At 46.9% G+C, this 27,934-nt stretch overlaps 1 protein-coding gene across 2 annotated transcripts in view; it reads left to right on the top strand.

Moving 5' to 3' along the window:
* Positions 1 to 14,016: 14,016 nt before the first annotated feature.
* RCOR1 (REST corepressor 1) overlaps positions 14,017 to 27,934 on the top strand; it is an 82,920-nt gene continuing 69,002 nt past the window's right edge. The window contains exons 1-3 of one of the 2 annotated variants that reach the window (XM_064713579.1): positions 14,017 to 14,073; positions 14,373 to 14,552; positions 14,648 to 14,707. In XM_064713579.1, coding sequence (XP_064569649.1) covers positions 14,025 to 14,073; positions 14,373 to 14,552; positions 14,648 to 14,707 — 289 coding nt within the window. In that variant the 5' untranslated portion in view covers positions 14,017 to 14,024. Of the gene's footprint in view, positions 14,074 to 14,159; positions 14,553 to 14,647; positions 14,708 to 27,934 lie in introns of those variants that run through there. The other variant, XM_064713580.1, reaches the window with a different exon arrangement.

Below are 27,934 nucleotides of genomic sequence, written 5' to 3'. Positions count from 1 at the left end.
CCCTGAAAAGGAAGAGCATGAGCGCTGTGGAGTGAAATGCTCAGTGAGTTTGGGAGCAATCACAGCCTCAGCCACTGAGATACCTAGCCACACCCACAGCTCTGGCAATAAAATGCTGACTACAAGGAATATTATAAAAATTCCTCCCTGGATGCCACAGACGTGTCAATGGTTTTGCATATGTTGAAAACTCCCTGGCTAATGACATATTTCCTCTTTGGGCTGACTCATGAGCTGCTTCTCCTTGTTGCTATGAAAGTTGGAAGCACTTCAATGCTGTGTGCTGCAAGTACATTTCATGAAAGGAGAGGAAAATCTCAGTATTATTTCTGGATTCACAGATTTGACCCTCTCACTTTTGCAGTCGGTGAGCTCTGCCACTTTGACATTTATTAAATAGCTTGTTAGTGGCAGGAGGAATGGCAATAAAATTTGTGTGTATAATTTAAAGCAAACAATCTCCACTCTTAATCCGGCCTTCAAGGCCTGAAGTAAACAACTGCATTTCAAGGGAACGCTACTGAGAAAAGGAAAGGTCTGGTGGGTGCTACTGCTTTTAAGCATTGAGACAAAGTGTTTAACACCCTAAAAGCTCTAAGCCCTGCTTGTTCTGGGCAGATAACAGCTCCATTAATTAGATGATCAAATATTACTTTATTTGTAAATTCTTGCATTGGCCTGGAATGGCTTGTTGTGCTTGCTTATGAAACATGTAACTCAATTCTTCTCAGCATTTATAATATTCTATAATATAATATAGGTTATTTAATGTAATTGCCATAATTCTCTAATTTAAGTAATATTTTCATCAATGTTGTGTGTTGATTATGACCTGGACCAGGGTGTTTATCTGTGCTGATTTTCAGCAGCTCTCAGGGAAAAAATAAAAGGTCTTTTCATGATGTGCAAGATTGACACAATGTCAAACCTTGTTTTTGTCCCTCACCGGGACAGGTGAGACTGTGTGCATGAGCTCAGTTTGAGTTTGCACCATGCCAGCACATGAGCAGAGGGAAATGTGAGAGAAAAGAGGCCAGATAAAGCCCTAAGGGCTGCTGACACAGAGACCAGGAGCTGACCTGGCTCCACTGCATCTGACTCCTGAGCAGGGGCAGTTTATGTGGAGATGGACAGCACCTTCCTCTGTGTCTGTTTGCCCTGGTGCACTGGTGGTCAAACCACCCATGAGCTGCTCATGGCCAGAGGTTACAGCCTTGGGGCTTAAGGGAAACTAAAATCACTGCTAATTCACCTTGAACAGTGGGCTGCAGGCAGCGTGCTCAGGGCTGCAGCAAGAGCCAGAGAGGGGAGCTGGGGGCACACACAGTGACAGAGTTCTGCCAGCAGAAGTCACTTGGCCCTCGAGCCAGCACCAGGCTGTCTTGCAGGGACGTGGGCTGCACAGACTGGAGTCGCTGGTGGATTTAAATCAGTCCTAGCATTTCACAGCCTCTCCCTGCAGCTTCCTATGTAGGGACCTATACATTTGTATACCATACAGCTGCTTCACAGCCTGCAGTACTTTTAACACATAATATACATGTTTATCTCAATGCAGGATAGACACCAATTAACACTGCTCGTTAATGAGGGCACAATCAACTTGCATAACCTTGAACCACTGAAAGCACACAGTGATGTATGAATGAGAGGTTAACTGCAGATGACAGCTCATTTCTTTTTGCTCTTCTGCCCAGAACATCCTGCCAATACACACATTATAAATAACATGTTCTCGTGATGGTAATGGGGGGGCATTTCAGAAGCAAGCATTGCTTATTTTTTTTAGGAGTGATTACATGACATTAGGGGGTTCAGCTTCAATACCATCTGTTACCTTGGCCGTTGGGATCAGCTGTTTCTGCTGCAGGATCTCCACTGCTGGTACCCTTGACCACAGCCCAGTTCTGCGTTCTGAATTAGAGAGTTGAATGTGAAACAAATTCAAAGAAAAACCTGTAGAAAAGGGCAAGTTGCATTTTTGATGTGCCTGAGACACCGGTGCCCATGTGACTCACAGTTCATGACAGGCAGAGTGGTGTCATTCGTAATTCGTGTGAGCGCTCCCTTGCTCACCCACACCCCCGTGTTATATCCTGCTTCTCCATGCAAAGCACTCTGCCAGCCACACAGCCCAGCCAGCAGCACGCTGTCTCTGCTCTCACACAGACTGCCACAGCAGCGTTCCTTCTGTGGGGAATATATTTACTTGCTGTAAGGAGCCATCTAGTGAGGGTTTACTGCACATAAAATTAAAGTAACTGTTTCTTTACGGTTTGCCGGCAATACAGAAAGAAAACATGCTTATTTCTTCCCCTCTTCCCCCCCTCCATGTTCTCCTTGCCACACTTAAGGTGCAGCAAAAGCAAATGTCTTGAGAGGTGAGGCTGTGCAGGATGGAACAGATTGCCCTGTGTCCCTGTACAAAGCACAGGAGCACATGTGCTCACCTTGGCTCATCCCTGCTCTCCCACATGTGCTCACCTTGATTCAGCCCTGCTCTCCCACATGTGCTCACCTTGGTTCAGCCCTGCTATCCCACATGTGCTCACCTTGGTTCAGCCCTGCTCTCCCACATGTGCTCACCTTGGTTCAGCTCTGCTCTCCCACATGTGCTCACCCTGGCTCAGCTCTGTTCTCTCACATGTGCTCACCTTGGCTCATCCCTGCTATCCCAAATGTCCTCACTCTGGCTCAGCCCTGCTATCCCACATGTGCTCACCTTGATTCAGCCCTGCTATCCCACCTGTGCTCACCTTGGCTCATCCCTGCTATCCCAAATGTGCTCACCCTGGTTCAGCTCTCCTCTCCCTCATGTGCTCACCTTGGTTCAGCCCTGCTATCCCACCTGTGCTCACCTTGATTCAGCCCTGCTATCCCACATGTGCTCACCCTGGCTCATCCCTGCTATCCCACATGTGCTCACCTTGGTTCAGCCCTGCTCTCCCTCATGTATTCACCCTGGCTCAGCTCTCCTCCCTCATGTGCTCATCCTGGCTCAGCTCTGCTCTCCAGGGACCCTACAGAGCCAGCCCAGTCCCCAAGGACCTGCCCTGGGCGCTGGCAAGAGCGAAAGCCAAGAGTGTGGGTGGAGAGCACAGGGAAGGGCCAGGCTCAGCAGAGGAAAGGCCATAAACCCAGTCCTGCTGCAGAGGCAGCTGGGGAAAGTGCCCATGGTCACGCAGGCAGCGATGGCATAGCTGGGAGCTTAATTTAATTGGCAGAAGGCTGAGCCAGAGCCTCTGTCAGCACACAGATAAAAGAGAGCAGCGTTAGAATGGTGGGCACTTCGTGTGAGTTTGCTTTTTAGGTTTGTTTTGTTCTTTAAAGAACGATGAGCTTGTGCAGATGGAAATGTGAGAGTGGAGTTGAGAGTGTCTGTGCACTGCAGAAAGCTGAAGTTACTGCTCCTGGAACATCAAAAGCACAGCTACAGTGCAAATTCATATTGTTAGGAACTGTGCAGTCCATAAAGGGACCGAGCACACGGAGTTAAATATTAAGCCCTCAGCCAGGGAAATGACAGCAGCTTTGCCACAGGTTAGAAGTAAGATTTTGTGTTGTGCTCTGAGATTTTCCCCAGTGAGCGCAGCTGGGGTCAGGGACAGGGAAGAGGGGCAGCACCTCCTGTTTCAGGGGTGCTGGAGCAGTCTCCAGACTGAAACCAAGCAGGCACTGGGGTCTCCATGGAGGTGTGCCTGGATGCTCCACAGCCGGCCATGTGCTGGAGCCTCCACCCTGACATTCACTGAGGGGGCTCCTCTGGTCCCTGCCAGCCTCCTGGGGGGAGTTTGCAAGCAAAGGAGCAGCTGCACAGCATTGGAGCAGCCTCATGCTGTGCTGGCTCTGCAGTAACCCTCCCCATCTCCTGCCTGCCTGTTTGCTGCTGGCTCTTAGCAGGCAGCTCTTCTGCTCCTCCATAGCTCAGCTCTGGCTCTCCCACGTTGTCCTCAGCTCAGTTCCCTTAGGCACAACTGGCCAGCCCTCAATGGGAGAGCTCCAGCTCCGTGGCACACTGGGGGAAAGAGACACTGAGAGATTTGACACTGTGATACACAATAAACAGGACAGTCATTTTTCATAGCTACAACGCATATCAGGATGGGCAAAGTAATCCAACTTTTATAAACAAGCCCATATTCTACAAAACCCAGACACTCTCTCATGCACAAGAAAATGCCCTGAATTATGAATGTCTGCCATTTTACAATAACTATTCCTTGCTTTTAATTTTTTCCTTGAAAATGCAATCAATTAATTTTTTTTTTCCTTTTTTTTTTTTTTTACGGTGAGAAAATCCCCATTTTTAGTTGGTGGAAATTATTTTACTACATCAATGATTAATAGGTTTAATGTAATAGCTGCAATGGAAATTTAGAAAGCAAACAAGCCAAACAGAGCTGAATGGATTTGGTATAATGATTTCATTAGGGATTTTTAAAAGTTTGCTTTATACTTGCAGTTTGTTGTCGGAAAGAATTGGCTGAATTCAGTCAAAATGGTTTGTTCTTTGTCTGTCCGTGGTCACCATAGCTACCATTTCAATCTGTTAACATATGTGGTATTATTTTGTTCCTTTCTCTTAAACTCTGTTCACAGATGCTGTCAAGATTTCCCTTTGTACATATCTGATCAGTTCATGCCAGCTTTGGCTCCGTGCCTTTCCAGGGGAGAGCCTCCACCAGCAGGACAAGGTGGTTCAGCCCTCGGCGCAGCAATGGAGACAGGATTAGGAGCTGGGCTGGGGACGGCTCCCACTCCACAAGGCATCGGATCTGTGAGAAATACCTTGGGAAGACATTGTCAGAGGTGTGCCTTTTTCTGGAGAGGTGGGTATTGCCTGGATGTGCTCCTTGGCTGCCATAAATCAGTATAAACGCATTCATTTTAGTGGAGGTGTCGTGTCTGCTGGAGTCAGGCCCTGTGATGTTGCTCATTACACAGGTTTTGGGTAAGGAGCCAAGAGATGAAGGGAGGCACGGCTACAACATTTTAAATAAATAAGTAATAAGACTGTACAGTCTCTGTTCTTTTGCTTTTCCCAATCTTAGAAAAGGTTCAGGTTGCCACTGAGGATAGAGGTATATCCACTCTGTGCTATGGAGGGGATTGGAATATTTAGTGGAGATCAGATTATCCACATTTTGCTTTTTAATTGGCATTGAGTGAGGAAAAAAAATCAGATTTCTCTTTTGCTGAATGTGAAGGTGATTGAGATGGCTTCATTTTCTTTCCAGCTGTGAAGCAGACAGGTAAATATATTGATGTATGGACGCAGTTCAGTTTACAGTGAAGCTGTAAGAGAAATCAGTCTAGAAAATACACAATTTCCTTTCCACAAAGCACTCACAGTAGAGAGTAAAGTTAAGGTGAGTCTGTATATTTATATTTTTAAGAGCATAAAAGCATTTGTTTAAAGCTCTGTGGCTCTGATTTTTCAGATCCACTGAGCACCCTGCTCTCTGGTTTCTTTTAACTGGAGATGTAGGTTTTCAGCATTTCTGGCAGCCAGGCCCCCCTTACTAATGCCTGCAGAGAGTAGCTGGAGAAAGTGTGAGAAACATTATTGTAATGAGGGCCTAATTCTGCCTCTCCTTCCTGCCTCAGTGCAGATGAAAGAGTGCCTGCAAGTCGTGTTATGTGCACAGGAAAAGGGAATTCTGATTACTGGCTCTGGCTCCCCAGGGGCAGGGATGATCTCCTAGCACAACTCACAGTAAGTCACATCTGCATTTCCAGTATAAGGCCCCTTTTTAAGGACTCCAAGTTTAGCTATAAAAATTCACTTAGCATGCATGAATAGAAACCAAATTGACAAGATAGACCATAACTGCTCTGAAAGGGCCATTAGTTCCTGTCGTATGAAAAATCCACATTTTTAAAAAGCAAGTATTATTCACATTTGCACAACAGGCTGTAACTGTTCCTTCTAAGTCATTACAGACTGTATAGAAATAATAATTTTCAAAATCACTATTGATACCACAGGCACAGAAACAGCAGGAGACAGATGCCTTTGCTTGATATTAATCCAGAGTCTTCCAGTGCCACTGAACAGGTTAGGATCAGTTTAAACCTTTGATTTACACCAATCTAACTGAGAAGAGGAAGACCACAGAATAAAGATTTGGTCTGATATCTGGGTTTGGTGCAACATTTCTGGTGTCATCAGAGGAATCCCAGAGGGGCAGTGGCTGTAAGAGGGTACCAATGAAAAACCATCCATCTCCTGTGCTCAATGCTGCTGGGCAGGGGAAATGAATCTGTATTTGGTGTGTTCCATGCTTAATAAGGGGAAAGCCTGGGGCAGATAGGAATGTAGCTTTTATTTGTTTTTTTTTAAATTGTGATTTTAAGAGGTACTAGGTCATGGTTTTTAGAAATTTTTTCTTTTGGTTCATGAATAGTGCCTCACTTGACATCAAACAGAGAGATTCCACTGATTTTTTAAAATTTCTTTTCTGGGTTTTCATGTGTTGAGGGTTTTCTTTATACAAATACCAGTAAGGAACTAACCTGTATTTCTCTCTCCTTCCTCTGAGATCACTAGCATTTGACATTTCCAGATTATATTTAGGTTGAATGAAGAGAGAGTGTACAATCAAAAGCTGGCACTAGAGTCCTGTGCTGTGCTGCCTTAGGGATGTGTTCACAGAAGCTGGGCCTGATCCTTCTGCTGGTTTCACAACAAAGGGAATTTCGAGAGACTTCAGCAGAGCAATGAATAAGATGATTTTCTTCACTTTCATATGCATGTATGGACATACCAACCTGTACATTTTTACTCTGTTACAACAGCTTGCTTGGACCTATGACAACTATGAGTTCTGAAGGGAGTTTCAGATTAATTCTAATAGTTCCCTTTCCCCTGGGAATGCCAGTGCTCAGAGGCCCTGTAGGACAGCCCTGGCTGCATTTCCCTAGAATCCCCTGTGTCATGGGAAGAGATTGGCTGAGTGGTGGAGTAAAGGGGGCTGTGTTGGCAGAAAGCCAATGCAGGGATTTTTTGGTATGATTTCAGGAGTAAGCAGCTGCCTCTCAGCTGGACTTCTCGTCGCCATTGCTGGGATTACCAGGATAGCAGCAAGACACATGGAGGTCTCCCAGGGAGGCAGGAGACCACCTGGCTGAGGGACTTTGCTGAGCTCAGAGCCCGGGGCACCAGCACCTCCGTGGGAGAGTGCAGGGGGGGCTGCCTGACATGGGGCAAAGGTGGGACACCTCTCTCTGGGACACCTCTCTCTGGGACACCTCCCTCTGGGCAGTCTTTACTGCTCCCACCCTGGACTGCAGTGACATGGGCCACTGTAAAGCTGCCACCATGGAGGGGCTGGTGTAGAGGAGTTTTTCTGCTGGATCTGGGCAGTGTTTCTCATAGTTTGTTATCCTTGACATAGCAGAGTCCTTCAAAGGTAACTCATGCACAGTACTGCACGAGCTCCCGGGGAGAACTGCTTCCCTCGCTCAATTAAAAAAAAAAGGTTGATTTAAACACTGAAATGCAAGGGATTGTATTCCTTGCAAAGCTCTTACAATGGGTATCCGCTGTTAAACCTCAATTCTTGTCCCACTAGGTCTTGCAACAGAGAGCTCTCTGAAGGGATTGTGTGCATTTCTTGTTCAAAATCTCCTGTGAGAAGAATTATGTTATTTGACTCTCAGACACCCTAAAAATGATGGCAGCTGTCCCCTGCAATTCCATCTCCCTTCACAGACTAGCACTGCTCACTGGCTGCCCCAGAGACAAGTGAAATGGAAGTCTATAAAAAGAGTGGCATATTCCCAGGTTAAGTGCTGTGTTAACTGCAATCATCCCTACGATTAAGTGGCTCCCTAAAAGGAAATTTTTTTCCCCCATATGTTTTTTTAAGGAGTGATGAATCTCTTCACACAGTGTGTTTCTCATCAGATATGGAGATTAACTTAAGCACAGAACTGAGTGAAGCAAACCCATCAGCTGTCTGAGGCTTTCTACTCTGATTTTGCTGCATGCCTCATCCTCAGAGAGGGGAAGATGCCTGTCCCACCTCACTCAAGGTTTGTTTTTTGGGAGAAGGCACCAGCTATGGAGGGGTTAATACCAGCAGGGCCTGTCTCACCTCCCCTCCCTGCTGTGATTTCCCATTTTCTCCTCCTGAGCTCTTCCCCAGGGCTGATGGGAGGTGCAGGGTGGGGGACAGAGAGGAGCTGCCCGCTCTGGGTGCTGCCAGCCAAGGGTGCCCAGCCCTGGAGCACTGCTGGCTGGGCAGCTGAGGGGCAACAGGGCTCCTCAACAGCTTCGGGTTTAATTCACTGAGAGGAGCTCCCAGGAGGAAAGGAAGGAAGTGGAGTCCTGTGAGGGAAACAGAGTGTCAGGGAAAGCTGTATGCCCCTGCCAAAAAGGAGCCAAAACTCCCCAAAGGGGATGGTCGCAGTAGCATGTACAGATGGGTGACTCCTGTTCCCATCAGCTTCACAAGCTGTGAAATATCTCCTAGCACAAATGCTGAAAACCCCACTGAGGGCTGCGTCCATGCTTTGCTGGGGACAGACAGGGAGTTCTCTGCAGCTCTGCCCACAAGATTGTCCTGTGCTCTCATCCCACTGCTCTCCTGGCATCGCCAGCCCCTGCCTGTGCAGGATTTCAGTGTCATCCTCTCCTTCCTCCCAGGTCATCCCTTAGTGACTCCCCTCTGGCTTGCTCCAGGCCAAGACAGTGTTTCCTCAGCTGCAGTGGCTCCCCTGCTCCTGCCATGCTCACCCTGCAGCTGCCAGCAGCCCTTTCCTGCCTCCCACTGCTGATCCAGCCCCACCTCTGCACCCTCTCACTCCCACCACAGTTTCCCCCCTCGATTTTTTCCACTGGCCTCCCACTCACTACAGGATATGAGCCATTCTCTCCAGTGGGAAATAAAAGTTTGGATTAAAATTTACTATATAATTCCTTCTCTAAAAGCAACTTTTAGGCTGAAAGGCTCCAAGGACAAATTTCCAAAGGCCCGCAAGAGATTTAGGGAGAGATTTTAAAAGTCTTTTAGTCACATTAAAATGAAATTAGATTCCCCTTGGGTTTTTTTTTTTTTTTCAGCAAAAGGAGGTGCTTTTGAAACTTGCATATCACGCCTGTTTATGTCTTTTAGGCACATAAATGCTTCCAGAGATTTGAGGGTTGAACACCCAAGTCCCCTTGAAACCTAAGAGAACCTGGCATCATCTCATGTGCATTCCTTCCAAATTCCAGCCAAAATTGTTGTCAAACTTGGAGCACCAAGTTCTAAAGCAAGAGATAATAAACCCGATTTTCTCTCTGCATTTGCAGGCAGCTTAGCACCAGGGGAAAGAAAACAACCCATAGTGTTGACTGTATAAACATCTTGTTCAAAGGGTAACAGTTTCCTGATTAATAGCCTCTGAGTATTAAAAACAGTCAGTCTAGAGCATGATTAATTGTCCTTTTACTACTGGTAACCAGCTACATGTATATACATACATACATATATACTTGTGTAAACACACAGGAACATTCTCACTGGGGTAAGCATTTTTAGTGCATCTGTTTTCAAGGAAAAAACATTAGGAAGGAGGTGAGAGAGCTGCTGCCTACAACTCCAGCTAATGGGAAGGGTTTTAACTCTCCTAACCCTTTGTTGCAAGAGCTAGCAGCCCCAAGGACACTCTTAAGCATTGCTGTCCTGGGGAAAGGCTTGAAACACTCCACTGGCCAGGAAGGAGGCCAAAAATGAGGCAGAAGATACTCTTCTTTTCATCCAGGGAATAAAAGTTGCTCAGTTGTTGGGCGTCCTGGCTGCATTTCTACTTCCATCTGTATTTTATTTCTGGGACTCACAGGGTTAATGACAATAAGAAAAGTTTTCCTTTAAAAATTGGCAAAGAGAGGTGCTTTCCCCTTAACAAAGAGAAACAAATTTCAAGAAATTTTTTAATATGACGGTCCTGGCTGGTCCAACCTGTTAGGCCACAGTATATGCACAACAGTGACACTGTCTTCATAAGGAAGAGACTTTTTTTTCCACTCTTTTTCCTCTGTTGTCTAAACAGGTGAGCAGGTTAACCACTACATTACAGTATTGTCCAGAAGTTGCAGCCAAGCTCAGATGCAAGGAAGATACAATCCCTGCTTTACATAACTGAGTCTGCTGCAGATCATACACGAAATTCCTCTTGAGGAGCCTGAGCAGGACATACAGGTGTGTGCAGTCATGTGTGGGATCCTGGCCTGATATGTCTAAATGAAGTTTTGATCCAGGTAAACAAGACCCTGTACCTACCAGAGGCTCTCTTAGTGTTCAAAGGGTTTCCTCCTCATCTGTCCCACTTTGCAGAACTTAAAAATAATGAAGTGTTAACACAGGTTTTCTCCAGAGCAAGTGCTGTGAGACAGAGGATAATTTGTTGCTCTTTTGGAGTTAGAGGCTGCATAAAGTGTATTCACTGTTGCTGCTAAAAAAACCCCCATAGTACTGTACTTTGTGTACAGTCTCTGTGTACACATTGCCTACACTCTTCAAAGAGTTTTCTTTATGGCCAGAAAACAATTTTTCAAAGTTCCCTTCAAGAACAACACCAAAATCTGTTGTGCTCCTTTGGGACACTCCCAAAAATTCAGGCTTTTAGCTTAAGCATAAAGAAACCCAACACCACTGTTCAGAAAGCAGAAACAAACAGGAAGAATTTTCTCAATGGTTAGAAACAAAAAGCTCCATCAGCATCAGAGATGTTATATTCAGGCTCATGAATTTCTGCAGAAAGGCTGGAAAATGAAGAGCAGCCCTGCTGTGGATGAAGAGGGTGTTGCTGGCCTGGGACAACAGCTGTGACAGGTGCAGACGGGCTGTGACGGTGACAATGCGGAGACTTCCTGTTCTGGGGACACACAGGGCACACACACACACACGGTACACACACACATGCACAGAGCACACACACTCACACAGGGCACACACACAGAGCACACACACAGAGCACACACACATGGCACAGACACACAGGGCACACACACAGAGCACACATACACACGGCACACACACACACACGGCACACACACACACATGGCACACACACAGGGCACACACACATGCACAGGGCACACACACATGCACAGATGCACACGGCACACACACATCCACAGGGCACACACACATGCACAGGGAACACACGCACACACATGGCACACACACATGCACAGGGCACACACATGCGTGCACATACACACACACAGGGCACACACACATAGGGCACACACACATGCACAGGGCAGACATGCATGCACAGGGCACACGCATGCACACACACATGCATGCACACACACACAGGGCACACACACACATGCATAGGGCACACAAATGCATGCACACACACACACACATGCACAGGGCACACACATGCACAGGGCGCACACACACACGCACAGGGCACACACACATGCACAGGGCGCACACACATGCACAGGGCAGACACACATGCCCAGGGCAGACGCATGCACAGGGCACACACGCAGCCCTTGTCAGCCAGGGAGAGGCACAGAGCTGCTGCTGCTGCCGCTTATCGCCTGCTGGGGCCAAGGAGCAGCCTGGCAGGAGGACAGGGGGGGCAGAACATGCCCGGCTGGCCTGGGGCACGGCTCGGGCAGGGCTGGCATCCCCCAAGAGCTGGGAGTAGGGATTGTGCTGCTTCCCAGCCCGTGGGACAGGATGGAGCTGCTGAGCCCGCTGCGGGAGGGGCTGCGGACAGGCTCGGGACAGGCTCGGGACAGGCTCGGGACCGGCACACCGCGGAGAAGGGCCCGCAGTCTCAACAGTTCAAGCGAGGGAAATTGTGTTGTAAATAATTGAGATGACTGACTTAAGGTTTTAGTCCTGGGGCCTAAGTGGGTAATGGCCACGAAGAGAGGAGGAGGGAGGGAGGAAGAGGAAGTGAAGGAAGACCAAAATTAGGCCCAGATTTGCAAAACTGTGCACACGTGTGTGTCTCAGCCTAGGCTGTACACACGTTTCCAAATGTCATCTGTGGTCTCAGGTTCAAGTTCAAGTTCAGGTTCAGGTATGTTTCAGCCTAAGTCTTTGGTGAACTTCTTTTTTTCCCCCCTTTTCAGTACTGGGATCTTCAAAGCTCATTTTAAAATGAAAGATCAGATGTTCCCTTCCTGCCCTTGCATTTCTGGAGTAGAAATCCTCAAATACAGAGGAGAAGGATAATGAAGACTCAGCCATGTTTGCATTCCTGTCTATCATGACAATGTATTCTCTACTACAGAACTAATACACTTTGCAATGGGAAATATTTGTGGCTGTCAGTGCTGGGGTTTAAGAGCATCACTAATTACTCCCCTAATTTAGAACTGGTATTTTAAAAGAGTGTGGGATCTACAGCCAGCATAATAAATTTTAGTTTTGTGAGCTAGAAAAAGTTCTTTTTATAGATGTACTTACTTTTATGTAGTGGAAATAAGCTTATTTTTTCAGTGGTAAATAACTGGGGTGAATAAATACAGGTACATGCATGTGTAAACAAAGGAAACTGACTTCATATCAGCAAGTACACACAACACACATACCGAGTGAAGATGGGAAAGGAGATACTGTAAAGACCACAGTATGCTGAAGCAAACTACCACACACCTCAACAAGGTATTTCTTTTCTTAATTTTAATGGAGAAGAATAGTGCGTGAATATTAAGGACCCTTTCCAAACTACTCCCTGGAAGTGAAATAATTTGATAATCTTAGGCACAAGATAGAGAAGGAATGGTAAGGCCAGGCTGGAGACGATGGCTCTCCCCTGGCAGCTCTTTCCCCCTCCCCCTGTGCAAATTCACTTGGATTAAAATGGCAGAGGGAGGCGGGGAGTGGCTGGGGACAGTTTGGCTGATACGAGATAACCGCTGCTAGTCAAATGGCACTTTTAATTGCTCGGGCCAATAAAAAAAAAAAAACTTGCTACAGAAGTTAATTTGAATGAAAATAGCAGACACACCCCACAGGCTGCTTTCCATGACCGTGCATTGTGCTGCCTCAGCCTGATGTACAGTTCAACTCGCAAATAACAGCGTGCGGTCTGGACAGCCTTCGGTTGCCCATTTTAGCCACGGCGGGGCTGGACGCCCCCTTTCCCCCCAGCAGTTCTCCCCCACGCCGTGCGGGAGCCTCGTGTGCCGAGGGACGGGAACGCGGCGCCGCCGCCGCTTTTGTTCCGCAGCTCGGCCCGCAGCCGGGTCACGGCGGGGAAGGCACAGAGCGTGGGACGCGGCCGCCCCCCGGGAGGGCTCGGGGCCGGCTCCGCCCCGGGGCCGCGTGGGGAGCGGGATCCGCCGGGACTGCGGGAGCGGATCCGGCTCGGCACAAGGGGCCGAGGGGGAGCCACGGAGTTACTTGGGCGGACCCGGGGCGGCGCCCGGGGCGAGGGTGAGGGGGCGGCTGGCAGCGCCCGGCTGGCGGGGCAGCGCCGCGGACCCGTGCGTGCGGTGCCGCTCCCCGGCTGGCTGCCGCGGCTGCCCGGCTCTCTCCGACCTGGCGCTGTCCCGCACTCTCGGCGCCGCTTCGGTGGGGCTGCGCCCCTGCTCTCCTCAAAGCACTGCTGGCCGCCGGGACCCTCGTCCCCTCGCGGGACTCTGGCAGCTGCTGCCGGCGGGAGCCGTCCCGAGCAGAGCAAGCACAGACCCCAACCCTGCCAGGCTCAGCTCCCCGCGGGCAACTGAGCTTTGTATGGAATCTCATTCAAACTACGCCGTAACCTTCCGCCACTGGGGAGGCGGGTGGGGGGGCAAAGTAGTCCCTCGCCACGCTCCTCCAGGGTCCGAGTTCCCGGCGGGGCGGCGGAACCGGGGCCGAGCAGGGGGAGCAGCCGGGGAGGGGCTCCCCGGCGGGGGGTGCGGCCCCGCCTCCCGCTCCGCTCCGCTCGCAGCCGAGGAGCGCGGAGCAGAGGTATCGCTGGGCGGAGAGATCGCGGAGAGATCGCGGAGCCCGCACACACACGGCCCGCGATCCGCCTCCACCGCGCCCAGCGAACGGAAGCGCCGAGCCGCCGCGATGGACAGGCGGCGCCGGCCAATGGGCGGGCGGGATGGCCTCCCAAAATGTAGGTTTGGCCAATTGGAAGGGGCAGGAGCGAGGGGAGGCGGGGCTGGCCGCGGGCAGCAGCGCAGGTTGAGCGGAGTCCCAGCGCAGGGCTGGGATGAGCCTCAAAGTTCGGGGCGATCGCGGTGGGGGATGTAGCAGCGCCGCCACCGCCGCGCACCGGCCCGGCCCGCCCCGGCTCCCGCCCGCCCTTGGCGCCTCCCACAGCCCCCCCCCCCGCAGTTTTTAAACTCTGATCTTCTCCCCCCTCCCTTCCCTTCTTCTCCACACCCCCCCTCCCCTTCCTCCCCTAAATGCCAGCCATGATCGAGAAGGGCCCGGAGGTCTCGGGGAAACGGCGGGGCAGGAACCAGAACGCCGCCGGGGCGAATAATAACAACAACGGCGGCAGCAAAAGTTTATCCGCCGCCCCCAACGGCAACAGCAGCGTGAACTCCTGGGAGGAGGGGAGCTCGGGCTCGTCCAGCGATGAGGAGCACGGTGAGGAGCGGGTGCGGGGTGCGTTTTTTGGGGGGGTTGGTTCTAGGGGCCGCTCGGGCCCACGCGGGTAACGCTTCTCCCTCTGCCTCCCTCAGCTGGCGGCGGAATGAGGGTCGGGCCGCAGTACCAGGCGGTGGTCCCTGATTTCGACCCCGGTAAGTCTTTATTATGTTTTAAGGGGGGCAACTCCTCCCCCTCATCCAGCGCTTTGGACCCTCCGCCCCCCGATGAGTGGGGTACGACCCCCCCCAACCCCCTCCCCCCGGGTTCCGCGCATCGGGTCCAAAAATAATCTGCCCCTAATTGCACTCTGAAACAGCCAGAGCAAGAACAAGGACCCCCCGTCCTCCCCCCTTCCCAGCGCACACGGTTGATAAAAGAAGTCTCGATGCTTTCCAGAGGGCGCTTTGCAGGCAGGGAGGAACAGGGAAGCTGGCAGGGCTGGAGGAGGCAGGAGATGGCAGTTGGGTGGGTTTTTTTCTTCTTCTTCTTCTTTCTTTCTTTTTCCTTTTTTCCCCTTTTGTTCGGATTTTTTTTTGGTTTGTTTTTCTTTCTTTCTTTTTTTTGTTCCGTCCTCTCATGAACTCGTGTTTCTGTGGTTTCAGTGATAGGGGTGGAACTAAAAGACATCAAGTTATAATTATAATTTTTTTCGAAGGTATTTAGAAGTGACTTAGGTCTGTGTTTTAATTTTCTCTCTCCCTAAGAAGCTGTTTGCCTCTGTCCTCAAAAAAAAAAATTGTTTCACGTTCCAGCTATTCTGCTTCGGTTCTTTGTAAGCTAATTTAAAGTGGTATGGAAGCAAATTTTGAGCAAACAAAGGAATTGGAGCTGTGCTGAAAGGCAGGTGCTGGAAGCCCGGTGGTACTGATGTATCTCCGTGTATTGAAAGACAGGCTGTTGACCTCTTTAGTTTGAAATCCAAGCTTTTTTTCTTTTTTGGTATTGTTCCTTTGTAAGTGAAGGTTGTAGCTAGTGAAAACCCTCCTTCTGTCTGGAGATCCTAGCGTTTGGAGTTGTCCCTTTGCCCAGCCCAAACTTAATTGAATCCTCCGCACCTCTCACACTAAAACAAAAAGAATGGTGTGGAAAGCCACAGTGTCTCCTTATCGAATAATCCTGAGAGTTACTGTTGTGTGGACTCAGGAAAAAAGATTTATCGTGGGTCATCCTCAGACTGTGCACTAATGCTGGATGCCTTTTTTATTATTAGATATAAATGTCCGTTCCTAACTGTTAAGATCTCAGGGCGGGGGGGAGGGCAAAGAGGATTTTTTTTTTTCTTAAGTTCACTATCACTTGTATTCATTTACAGAATAATTTTTCCCCACTCCTTACCCCGTTCGTTTTCCTGCCAAAATAAGATACAAGGGAGGTCCATTTCTTGGTTGACCAGGAGGAAAAAGGGGGCGGACAGGGGGGAGGAGGAGGAGGGAGCTGTTAGCTAGGCAGCAGTTGACACTGTGTTCAATCTGTAGGTCAAACGCAGCGTTTCTGTAGCACACAACGTGCATCACAGCGACTTACCAGCCACCTATCACAACAGTACTTGGGCTTTATGGTCACCCTGGTGAATTATGCTCTTTTGAGCAATTCATTTATTGAACATAATAGGTGGAGGGGGGGAAATATTGTGAGCTGCTTCCTCTCTGTTGTGTACTCAGATGTACATTGTTCTGGTTTAAACTTACACACATACAGTGACCTATGCAAAGGTTATTGCTTTCTGTGCTGTGTGGAGTGGAAGGGAGGGGGAAGTGTGTGATCTGAAGAAACAATTCTTTTTCTGAGTAATCAGTACCTTAAGATGGGATCAGCAGGTGATTGTGTTCACAGTGTACAGCAAGCTCATAGCAGGCTCACCCAAAGTAAATGATCAGTCTTCTGATGACCTGAATGGACATCAGATCCTCCTTTACTGGCCTCTGGGTGGTTTTTTTATGTTTCTGAAAAGTAAATCTTTTAGTTATGAAGTTTGGAATGAACTTCTATCTGCTTGTGTATGGAAGAGTTTGTTTCCTGTGTTGTGGAATTACCCAGGAATCATTTTGCAATGCCACGTTGTTGTGTGATTTTTGTCATCTCTTCTTGGTCCTAAAGGCTAAAAGCTACATTAAGTTCATTTGTTATGTTTCTTTTGTTTCCCTCTTTAAGAAAGAAAACCCGAAATAAGCCAAAAATGCTGCACTTATACTTTTTGAATAAAACTGTTAAGTTGTCCTGTCTCGCTGGTAATGCCAGAAGTTAAATCTATGGAATAGTGTTATCAGAGTGCACAGATGCTGTGTCTGTTTCTCACTAAAAGTTTTAGTGATTGGCTGACCAAAAGATCCTAAAGCTTGAAAGTTATTTATTGTTGAGTTGTGGAGGCTTTTTACCTTCTGGCTGGCTGGCAAAATGTGGAGTGCTGGTGCTGCTCTGACTGTGCTGAGGGGAAAATCACACAGACCAGGCCTTGTGTGTATTTCTTTTTTTAAACGTAATGTTCAGTTATACCTTTGGCTGAGGTATATCTGTAACTGCTTCTTCTTACATCAGCATTTTACGTGGGAGTTCCTCTGTCCCCATGCAGAGGGGCAGAGAAAGCATTTCATTTTGTTTCACTTCTCAGCCACATGGGAGCTGCTGCAAAGAGCAGTGAAATTAGGAAAGCTTTGAAAGATTTGAAATCCTTTTCTGTGCAGCTGCAGGAGAAAAGAGAGCTAGAACAAGGCAGTGGTGGGATGTTAATCTTGGTATCATGAGTTAAATAGTCAGAGAAGAGCAAAACACGACTGCATGGTGTGGTCTGTATGTGAAGAGATTGTTCTCAGTGGTTGCCTAAGTTTAGAAAGGGAAGGGACTTCATCATCTTCTCATTGGCATGGGGAGGGATAGAAAGTTCTTGTCTCTCCCTTGCTTTACCAGAGTATGAGGAAAAGGGTTAACAAAGCTGCTGCTTTGCTTTTCCTTCATTCTTGAAAGAAAATGACAGTTCCAGAAACCAGAAAATGACAAGTTTACATTCTGAATTAAAATACCTTGGTGTAAGTGTAAGTTTAAAATATTCCTTGTGGCTAAAACTTGCTGTGGCGGTGGCCAAGGTAGGCCTGATGTGATTCTTTGACTGTAAAAATGTTTGTGGCTGGAATCCTCTGCAGGAGGTGGTTCTTACTCACAGCTCCTTTAGAAAGTCTCTTTACAGTGGCAAGGCCTATTCCATCAGCTGGCACAGCCTGTAGGTGCTTTGCCAAAGTTAATGTTGCCATCCTTTTGACCTATCCCCATCTCCCCATCTTCTGGGAAAGTATGTTGTCACTACCTTGATCCTACTTCTTTTATTATCTCAAAAACTTACAGCTTTATTATTGTTGTATAATAATACAGTACTTACACCTTTATTGTTATTTGTATAATAAGAGTAGCTGTGCAGTAAAGGCAAGGCTTTTGCAGAGGCAATGTGTGTATTAAACAAGCCAATTCAGCTTGGGAAAAGAATAGGTGAAACTTCTTGGGCTGAAAATCCTGTGCCAGAGCTCACTGGACTCAGTAAAACTTGCACTTCACCTATGTTTCACTGTTCAGCCTTGAGTTCACAGATGTGATGTGAAAAATTGCACAATTGCTATTGTGCCTGCTGTTTTTTCTCTTGTTAGAGCTCAGAATCAATTATTTGCCAGCCCAAAATTCTGTGTGTTAAACAAAGGCTGATATTAGTAGGTCAGCATTTCTTGTGAGTTCTGAAACAGACACGGAAGATTTTGAAAAGGCAAACTATTATGGTTCTTTTAATCCATACAAATGAAACCCACATGTCCTGTTAATGGAAAAACTCAGTGGAAGGAAACATTGCATATCCTAAAGCTAAATAAAAATCTTTCATATGGGGAAGCACTGATATTGTACTTGACTGTTTTATTTGTTGCTTATTAATTTATGCTATTGGAACAGTGAAAATAGGAGGAAGAAAACATTAGTGAGCACTTTAACACAGCCAGTGAATTTCACTAATGATTAAAGCTTCCATAATTTTGAGGAGGGTTTAATAACTCCCTGAAGAGAACAGTTACTCCCAAATTTTGACTGGTATTGAAGGCAGATGAACTTTTTTTTTTTTGTCCTGTGTAGCATTACAACTTTAGATTTCCTTATTTGTTGCAATGGCAGTAAAAATACAAGCCACATCTTGTACCTTTGGACATTGGTTGTGCTGGTCATCTTTGGAAAGCAGCTTCTGGGGCTCTTTCCAGTATAAACAGATGAGGAAAAGCAGGTTTGACTCAACAGCACCTTGTGGAAATGCAAGTTTGGGATGTATGTCAGCTGTGAGACTTCAGTCCCTGGCTTGCAGTGTTGCTGTCTTCCCAGTTTTTTAGTTTTGTACTGTAACAGTGAAAATAGTGGAAGGAAATGCACCTGTAGTGCTTCCACCCCTCAGTTCAGAAAAGCCTGCTGGAAGGTGCTCAGTGCCAGAATGTCAGTAATCCTGGAGGAGCCTGTTCTCTGGTCCACACTGTAGCTGCACCCTGTCTGCTCCTGCATTTGGTAGTCCCAGAGTGACCAAGACATTGCTTCAGCATTGCCAAGAAATGAAGGGAAAAAAAGAAAGGAGCCAGCAACTTCTTTCACTGTAGTGAGAAACCTTGTCAGTGTTGTTGTGTCTAAGAAAAATTAAAAAAAAAAAAAACAAAAAAAAACCAAAAAAACCCAAACAACCTAGATTGCCACTGCTGTCATATATCTGGAGTGCCTGATCACTGTGTGGAAGTGGTGGCCTGGCCATGTCCTAGGGGAGGAAGCTAACACATCCATCCAACTCTGGCTGTTAAAATGTGCCTACTCTGCCTAGTTAGGTTCAAAGATTGAAAGTGCAATATTGGGACAGCCCCTGGGTGTCTGATTCCCCTAGAACTGTTGTATTTCTCTGGTGGCTGTAAAGGCCATGTTTTATTAGGTTGTATCATCAGCTACTTCATGGGGTTCTGGGCAGAGGCACCTATTGACCTCCACAGTCAGGACTGTAACCTTTTAACAAGAGGTTATTATAAGCCCCTTATGACTTACACTTGACAAATCCAGCTCCCAGCCTACTTTTTCTGGTTCCTTCTTTGTAGCTAGTCCTGTGCCTTGCAGTCTTAGTAGTTTGCAAGTAGTGTGAGTACCCAGTGGGTGTGGAAAAAATGGTGTTTTGCGGAAAACATGAAAAGGGATGAGGAAAAAAGATTGCTTTTTAGGTGAGACCTTGGGAGCTCCATCTAAGCAAGTGGAAAATTCAAAACCAAACTCCTGAAACTGGAAATACTGGTATGCTGGAGAGCTATCTCATCTCTTGAAATGACTGTGCCTTAAACTCAACAGGTAGGAACTCAGCACAACAGTCCCTTTGGAAAAGAAGGAAGAGTTAAGAGGGTGTTTGATCTAATCAGAAATGCCAAACCATAATGTACTAATGCCCAGGGTGTTTGGACTGACAGAGGCTGCCTGGTGTTTTGGTAAACCACACACACATTGGGTCCTTCACTGTTGTTTGAGGAGATGTGCATCATGCCCAACCAGAGTGTGTTTTCAGAATTAGGTGGTGGAAAATTCAGGTACTGGAAAATTTAAACTCTGGTGGGAGAAGAGGAGCTTTTCCCCCTAGCTGTAGTGTGCTCAGTGCCATACTTCCTCATGGGCTATATTTGTCTTGCCCTCCTTCTCAGAGGTCACAGCCTCTGTGAATGTGCTGTAGTGCAGAGCAGATGAAAACGTCCTCAACCTCGAGCTCCACCAGAAGCTGTTGCCAAACCCTTGGGTTTTTGTTTCAGCACTGCAGGAATTTAGGTACAGTCAGAGGGCCAGGCTGGTGTCCAGCAGCCCTGGGGAAGGGGGAAGGTGACTCCTGCAGTATCCTTACTGGGCTGACAATTCTGCTGGTGTGTGGGAGATTCTGTCTCAGCTTTTTCTGTCCGTGGTACATACTGCTGGTCCAATCTCCAGGGCAGGAAAGGCTGCAGTCCTGCTGCTACAGAGTGAAGCTGACTTGTAGATGCTGACGCTTCAGCTTATCCTCTGTTTTTAAAACCCATCCTGGGGAAAAAGGTGAGTAGTGCTCAAGTTGGAAACTTTGTTATCCATACCTCTGGTACCTCAGCAGGAGTACAGCTGTTGATTTGGTGCCATATCTTTTCTACCTGTGGGCTGCTTGTGAGTCTACATTGCCCAAAATCACCTTTCACCCAGCCTGTTCACTCATCCTGAAGGGGTGCAGAGGCTCTAGAGGTGAGCACAGCTCCCACTCAGACATGTTTCAAGGCACGGCTTTGGAGCTTTCTCATTATTCAAACAGCACTGAGAACATCCTTCTCAAACCTTAATGCCGTTGTAAACAAACAAATCTCGGTGTAGCCAAAGCCTGTGGCTTCCTTCCCTGCCTGGCACATGCACTGTTTGTATGTGGAGGTAATAGCTGTCTCATGTACTGACAAATGTATTAATGGCTGCACTGGAATTAATACTAGGTAGAGTGACTGCTTTGTTCTTCATAGCTGGTTCCTGCTGCTTAATGAGGTGCTCTTAAAACTCTTGTTTTCAGTCCTAGTTAGGTCTGTGACTTGGCCAAGTGAAGGCTTAGAGCTCCCTGTGATTAGTCATTATAATTAGCTCGGAAATCTTTGCCTCTGTGATCAAGGCACACTCTGTAATGCGGCTTACAGTGGGCTCTAGCCCTGTCACATACCTGCACAGGAGTGGGGATGACAGTGCTCTGCTGGACTTATGGATGTATTTAATGTGTTGCAACTTCAGTATGCAATTCCTAAGATGTGCCAGGAGGGTAAATCTGAGGTAACTGCCTCCTCAGAAACTTGTGGTTAGTGCTAGTACCTGCTTCCCTCGGACAGGGCAATTTCTGGTTGTGGTTCTGGTTCTGCTTGCCTTGCCCATGCCAAGTGTAAGGTAGGATTGAAACATGGTGACTAGCAGCTGAGTGTAGAGAGTAAATAAAACACAAGAACTTAGGGCTAGCTAGAATATGCCCCTTTCCTTGAAGTCTGTACCTCTTTCTGCCCTGGGTGACCTTGTCTTTTGAGCCTTAGGCTTGGCAGTGTAACAAGATGAGCAATCCCACATTAGGTGTTTAAACTTGAAAGAGCAGTTTGAAGTTCAGTTCTTGAAGTTCAGTTGATTTGTAAGCTAAACTTGATCTTAAAAAGCATTTTTTAAGGAATGCTTGATTAGGTGTCTGTTTCTTTAAAATTTCAAGGCTTTAATTTTTGTTCCATATGTGAGTTTTGATGACTTTGTGCTTTCTGAAAGTGCAAGAGGATGTGTTCAGCCTTAGTGAAGGCAGTGGAAGTTTCTCCAGCATACTGGAGAATTGGGATGCTTTTGTGCTCCTCACGTTGTTTTGAAATGTAACTGATTGTGATGAGCCCTGGCTTTAAGTACTGTAGGTGTCAAACTCAGTAAATTTTCTGTATTCTCATGTAAGATTTTGGGATTAAACCAGAGAGTTTAACCTACCTTTCCAAGTATCTTCAAAAATTCAGCTTTATGCAGCAGCTTGCTCTTTTAACTTCATAAAGGAAGTATTGGTAAATGTTGCCTCTCTGGGGGGAGGAGGCTGCAGTAGTGTGATAAAATTGCAAAAATCCCCTTTTGTGAAGCAATTCTAGTCTGTTCTCTCCCCCTCAGCCCTGTCCCTCTATTGTGCAGGTATGTTTAGGGGACATCAGTAGGGTCTCATAGGTACTCTGTGGTGTGACTAGGTGTGGCTCTGGAAAAATACCCCTGTCCTTTTAGGGGCAGGAGTTTAAGGTTGTGAGTTTTTGTCCTTAAAGTTATTAAACCTTTCTTGCTCCCTCCCCTAACTCTGTGCTCTTCACCTGGATGGATTTCACAAATAGTGACCTGAGAGAGCTTGCTTTTGCAGTGCAGTGTCTTCATTAGAGGAGTAGCCCCGTGGCTGTCTATTGCAGCTTTTCAGTTCTGCTCTCTGTAGGTGTCTGGGATAACCAGGGATAGCTGGTATCTGGTAGGTATCTGGGATAGCTCGTGCATGTACTTTTAGATGACTGGATGTTTTATCAGGTTGGTTTATCAGGTTTTAGGTCATAGACAGACTTTGATTTGAAAGTTTGGTATTGAGAATAATTACTAGTGTGCATGACCTTGAATTGGTGTCCTTCTAGACTTTGTAACCCTGATGTGAGAGCACAACATAACAAATGTGTAATTGCAGTTGTGGCTTCTGGGTTCAGAAATCTCTAAGGAGATTGGATAAACAAGGCTTGCATGCAGAGGTACAGTGCCTGTTGGTCCCTGGAGAGGGTACAGAGAGATTCCAGCTCTACACAGGGCTTGGGGATGGATAAAGACTAAGAAAAACCTCCCTGGAGTAGGAAATCACCTTCTGTCTGGCAGAACTGAGTTGACAGGGCTGGGGAGATTTGGTCTATGTAACAGGATTGTTTTTGTAGCAATTCTTTACATGCAGCTTGTATTGAAATGCAAGGAGTTTTTTTGCTTTCCTCTGACTTCCCACCTTCTTTGGGGGTCTCACTCGTCCTCTGTTCTCATCAGTAACACTGGTTTGAGTTTTGGCCCCGTGTAAATGGTGATGGGGGGATTTTTCTCCTCCCACCCTGTGCTGAGAGCCCACTGCCCCATGCAGCAGGTGCTGTTGGCTGGAGTTGTGCAGTTCTGCATTTAGGTTGCTAACAGCTGTGTGAGAAGCTAAAAGTGTCACATCTGTAACCCAAGCTTTTTTGTTCTAAAGAATGTAAAATGTTTAGTGATAGCAGTGTGTGCATCTATTCCTTTGGCTGATGTCTCTCCATCCTTAGGAGGGAGCTGGTGTAGGTGCTTCTGGGAGGAGTAAAGGACTCTGAAGGCAGGCAGGCATACCAGGTGTAGCATTTGTACTTTCTCAGTATTGTTTTCTGTCTGGGAATCTTAAAGATGTCCCTCCTGGGACCCTTGTGCTGATTTGTGCAGCTGCTACCACACTGTTCATGACAGTAGCCATGGGAACACAAGTAGGATGATACAAGTTTAAAACTCTAACTTGTTGCTAGGCAGACCCAGCTCAATGTGTGGATTAAGTAGTCTTAACAACAACAAAAAACCCCACTCCATATATTCTGCCACTTCTGTAGGGGAAGATAACTGGGCTCACCCCTAACTTTGGGTCTTTCCTTAGGCTGGCAGAATGAAGCCAGCCCCAGAAGAGTCCCCTGACAGCAGCCAGCCTTGGGGGAAATCCCTCTTTGACATCTGAATCATGAGTAGGTGGTGGCTGGGGGGGTGGCAGTTTCAGCAGGTACGTTTTGACACAACCTTTTGTGAGAAAGCAAGTGCTGTGAAGTAAAGCCATGTGCCTCCCAATGCAAAACCTTTGTGCCACTCAGTCTAAAAGTTTTAGCCTGCATTAAAATAGGTACTGCTACAAGTGACATACACTCTAAACAAAGGTCATGGGCTTAAAATATCACAAGATCACTTTTAAACTCTGGCTGTAAAAATTAAAATTATGACTAAAGCAAGGTAAACACTTTCAAAAATTGCACTGCTTTTGCACACTGTTAGCGTAGGTGCTCTGTGTACTACATGATCAGATGTAGACCTTTTAACTTGTTAAGTTGTTCTGTCCCAAGCTTGTGTTTTGGCATTTTATGCTCAAGAAACAAGGGCAGCCTGTTTCCCCAAGTTATTTTCGTTGTCAACGTGTGACAAAGGGTGTGTGGCACATTATGGGGCGCAGGGGGAACTGGAGACCCAAACTTTCAGAGGGGGATCGCCCCTGTGTGCTGCTTGAGGGCTGAGCTCCAGCATGTCTTTGTCCCTGCAGCTGTTGGCTTCCTGTATCACAGCAGTAATTAGTTAGGCTCTGGCCACTGGTTTAAATGGATCTTTTTTATTTTATAAGCATTTGCTCTGCAGTAACTGTCATTCCTGTTGGAATAAGGCCATTTATAGAGATGCTCCCAATTACCACCTGCTCTTTTTCTTTCTTTGCAAAATACACTCTTACCTAATTTAACCTCCCACAGCAATTGCTTTGAAGTTGTTTTCTCATTGCATCTTGGCTCACTGCTACACCTTTTCTTACTGACCACCCTAACAAACTGCAGTTGTCCTTGTTTGTCCTTCCATAAATTACCTGCTTCTGGAGAGGAAGCCTACCTGCTTAATTTGCCCCAAACACTTCTGTAGTCAACTCCTACAAGAAAAGATTTCTTTCCTTTAGTATGTCTCAGCCCTTTTTTTGTTTCCTGAGTGCTATTTGTGGTTCTCCAACTTTCATTGGAGTTTTACTACAGTTTACAGATTCTCTCCACCTGCTTACTAACCCAGCCCTGCTTGGATTCTGAGCTCTTCTCTGTGCTCCTGAGTCCTCTTTCTTGGTACTTTTTTCATCCAGGAGAGACAGCCAGGTCTGATCTTCATTGTAGTTGTGTTGTTCCCTCAGGCTGGAAGAAAGTGGCCATGATTTTTACTTTATTATCATTTTGCTCTGTAAGAGAGGAAAATATATCAGAAATCTGTCCCTTAACCTCTTTTATAACTTGCATGCCTCTCTGGACATAGTATCTGCCTGCTTTTCAAGCATTTGTGTAGCAGTGATGTTTCTGCCTTTTCAGGCTCCTTAAGGCTTTTGTTTCATCACTGAAGAATTTCTGCCTCAGCTTCTCCTGTGGAAGCCACTTGTTCTTGTAGGAGCAAATGTTCCTCCCCACTTTAGCTGGTGAAGTGTTGTCCACTTTGGCCAGTCATGTCACTCTTCTGAACTGTTGTGCTGTGAGCAGATAGGTGTGTGAGAAAGGTGAGAGCTGATCTTCCCTTCAGCCAGGGCTGCCCTGGGGCTGGCTCAGTGCTTGTCTGGAGCCTTGAGCTGGCCCTGCCTGCTGGGCACCGAGGCTGAGTTGCTCAGAGTAGCTCTGAAGTCTGTCCTATGAATTTGGAGGGAGAGGAGAGGTCTCCTTGCCTGTTCTGTGAATAAAGCAAACCCTGGGGTTGCTGGCTGACTCAAATCTGCAGGCAGTGAGGACATGGAGGAGCTTTTCTCTTGGCTGTAGTGTCAGCCTCAGGCTCATCGCTGTGTGTGCTGAGGGGAGGCTCGGAGGGTACAGCTGGATCTCATCTGAACTTCTCAGCACCTCTCTTCTCCTGCTCAGCTTCATGCAAGTATCAGATAACTTGGGAGAGAAGCTTGCTGGTGGGAATGTGGTGGTGGAAGGATGATTTTTCAGAGCTGTCCTCTGGATTTCAGCCCAAGAGCTGAGTTGCTTGGCAGATCATTTCTTCCTGTGTATACTGGCTCTGAGAAGTGGGTCTGCTCTCTGGGAAACTGCTGCATTGTGCTCTAGCTCTTTCTATATTTTAGATGGGTTTTTAGTCCTCTTGGTTTGGTTTTTAAGACGATTCTCCCCCAAGATTTTCCTGGGATTGTGAGTGCATGGGATCAGTTTCTTTTCTTGGGCAGTTTCAGGTGAAACAGCAAGCTGTCCTCCACACGTAAGTCAGGTGCAGTCCTTGTGGTGCAAACAGGGCAGGCACAAATCCAGCCATTCTGCCAGCAGGCTGAAAATTTGGCAAGGGTTTAGGAGTATATTTGTAGATTTGGGTGAAAAATTACTTTTTCTACTGGAGCAGATGCAAAGATTATGGGAGTTGGGAGATCTTGCAGTTTTGGAGATCTGGTGCAGCGAGTGACTGGGGAACATCAGTGTACTGGTGCAGAGTGGAGATGGCAATCTGAAACTACTGACCACTGCTGGTTTGAAAGAATGGATGGAGATTGGGAAAACATTTGTAAATGCTAAAGCTGTTTAAAGTGTGTGTGTTAGGCAGATTCATGTTGTTTATTGTACTCATCTTGCTGAAGTTATTTTGAAGGATGGAGGAAAAATAAAGACAGGGCTTCTTGAACCCCTAATAATATTTTTAGAGATCATAAAAGCAAATAAATGAGCTTTTGGTGAGTTAGACTTTTAGATGCAGTCCTTGTTGCTTAGACACCTGCTGGGCAGGGTTCTGTTTGATGCCCTCTTACCTGAGCCCTTGTGAAAGAGGCTCTGGGAGCCCACACTGGCTCCTCTTGGAGCAGCCACCTCCAGCTCAGTTAGGTGGAATGCTGTCCTGTCTGCTTATCACTCACTCCACTGTGCTGCCCACAGCAGTACCTCTGTAGCAGCAGCCATGTCCTTCAGCTGGAGAGAGGGAAACCACTGGGTGCAGGAGTGGTGCTTGTGCAATGACTTCAGTGTCTGATGGGTGAGGGGGTATGAGGAGATATGATGGGGTAGGAGAAATAGTTTGGATATTAATATAGTGGATTTAATTCATGCAGCCAGGACTGGGACAAAGCTTAGAGCAGGTGCACACCCAGAGCTTGCTTAAGTTGGATAGATGCCTGCTGAAATGTTTGTCAAACATGAGAATAAAAGGAAAAAAGTTGTATTTAACCTTTTTTTGGTGATGCATTTTTAAAATAGCTTATGTTTCTAAAGTCAGCAGCAGTTACAAGCAGGGTTTGAAAAATGGACTTGGCACTTGGAAGGCACAGTGGGAAACACCTGTGCTGCAATATGCCCTGCAGCAGGAAGGGCTGCCAGGGTCGGGTGCTGCTGCTTACCCTGGTGCTTGTTGGCTCTTGCAGCAGGGCTCTCCTTGTGTGCTAGGATTGGCTTTGCACTCTTACTGCTGCTCTGCTCTTACTCGTTCATCAGTAGACATAATTTGGCTTGATATCTGTATTTCACTGCTGTAAAAGTGATTCTCAGCCTCTGGAGTAGAAAAGAATGAATCCAGTTGCTCTTAGCTCAGTTTTACCCCAGTAAAACTGTGGTATGCAGTTGAGGCACTGAAGCTGCATCCAAACTAAGGAAGACACTACTGCACTAATGTGCTAATTTTATACTCTTACTTGGCAGGTTGCCTTTGTAATCAAAGGGCTGGAAATTTTTCAGTTTGAACAAAATGTTCTAAGTAGCTGTGCTCTAGGTGGAAACAGATTTGATATGGGATACTGCCTTCAAAAGAAATCCATCTTTCCATATCTTTCTGGGCATATTCATTCTAACTAAAATTCACTTTTGTGACGAAGTGAAGCTGTAGCCAAGATCTGAGTAGGGCTTACCTCTGGAGTTTCCTTTGCAGAGGTGTATTTCATCAATCTCTGCATCTCTTGGGAATGGAGGGAAGGGGATGTTTTCAGGAAGTAGCTGGAAACTTTAGGAATGACAGTTGTAGTGAATTTCAGCAAAGCAATTCTATTGCATGTCACATTCTCCCTGTTTGATTAATAACTGTTGTATGGGCTTGGTGGAGAACTTGGTCACAATACAAAAGCATTTTTAAACAAGTTTGAAGCAGAACATTCTGGTGAGTAGTATAGTCCCTGACACATGGAGATTATGCAG

The sequence above is a fragment of the Zonotrichia leucophrys genome, chromosome 5, assembly GCF_028769735.1.
Source record: "Zonotrichia leucophrys gambelii isolate GWCS_2022_RI chromosome 5, RI_Zleu_2.0, whole genome shotgun sequence".
Lineage (NCBI taxonomy): Eukaryota > Metazoa > Chordata > Aves > Passeriformes > Passerellidae > Zonotrichia > Zonotrichia leucophrys.
This window is presented reverse-complemented; position numbering and strand designations above follow the sequence as displayed.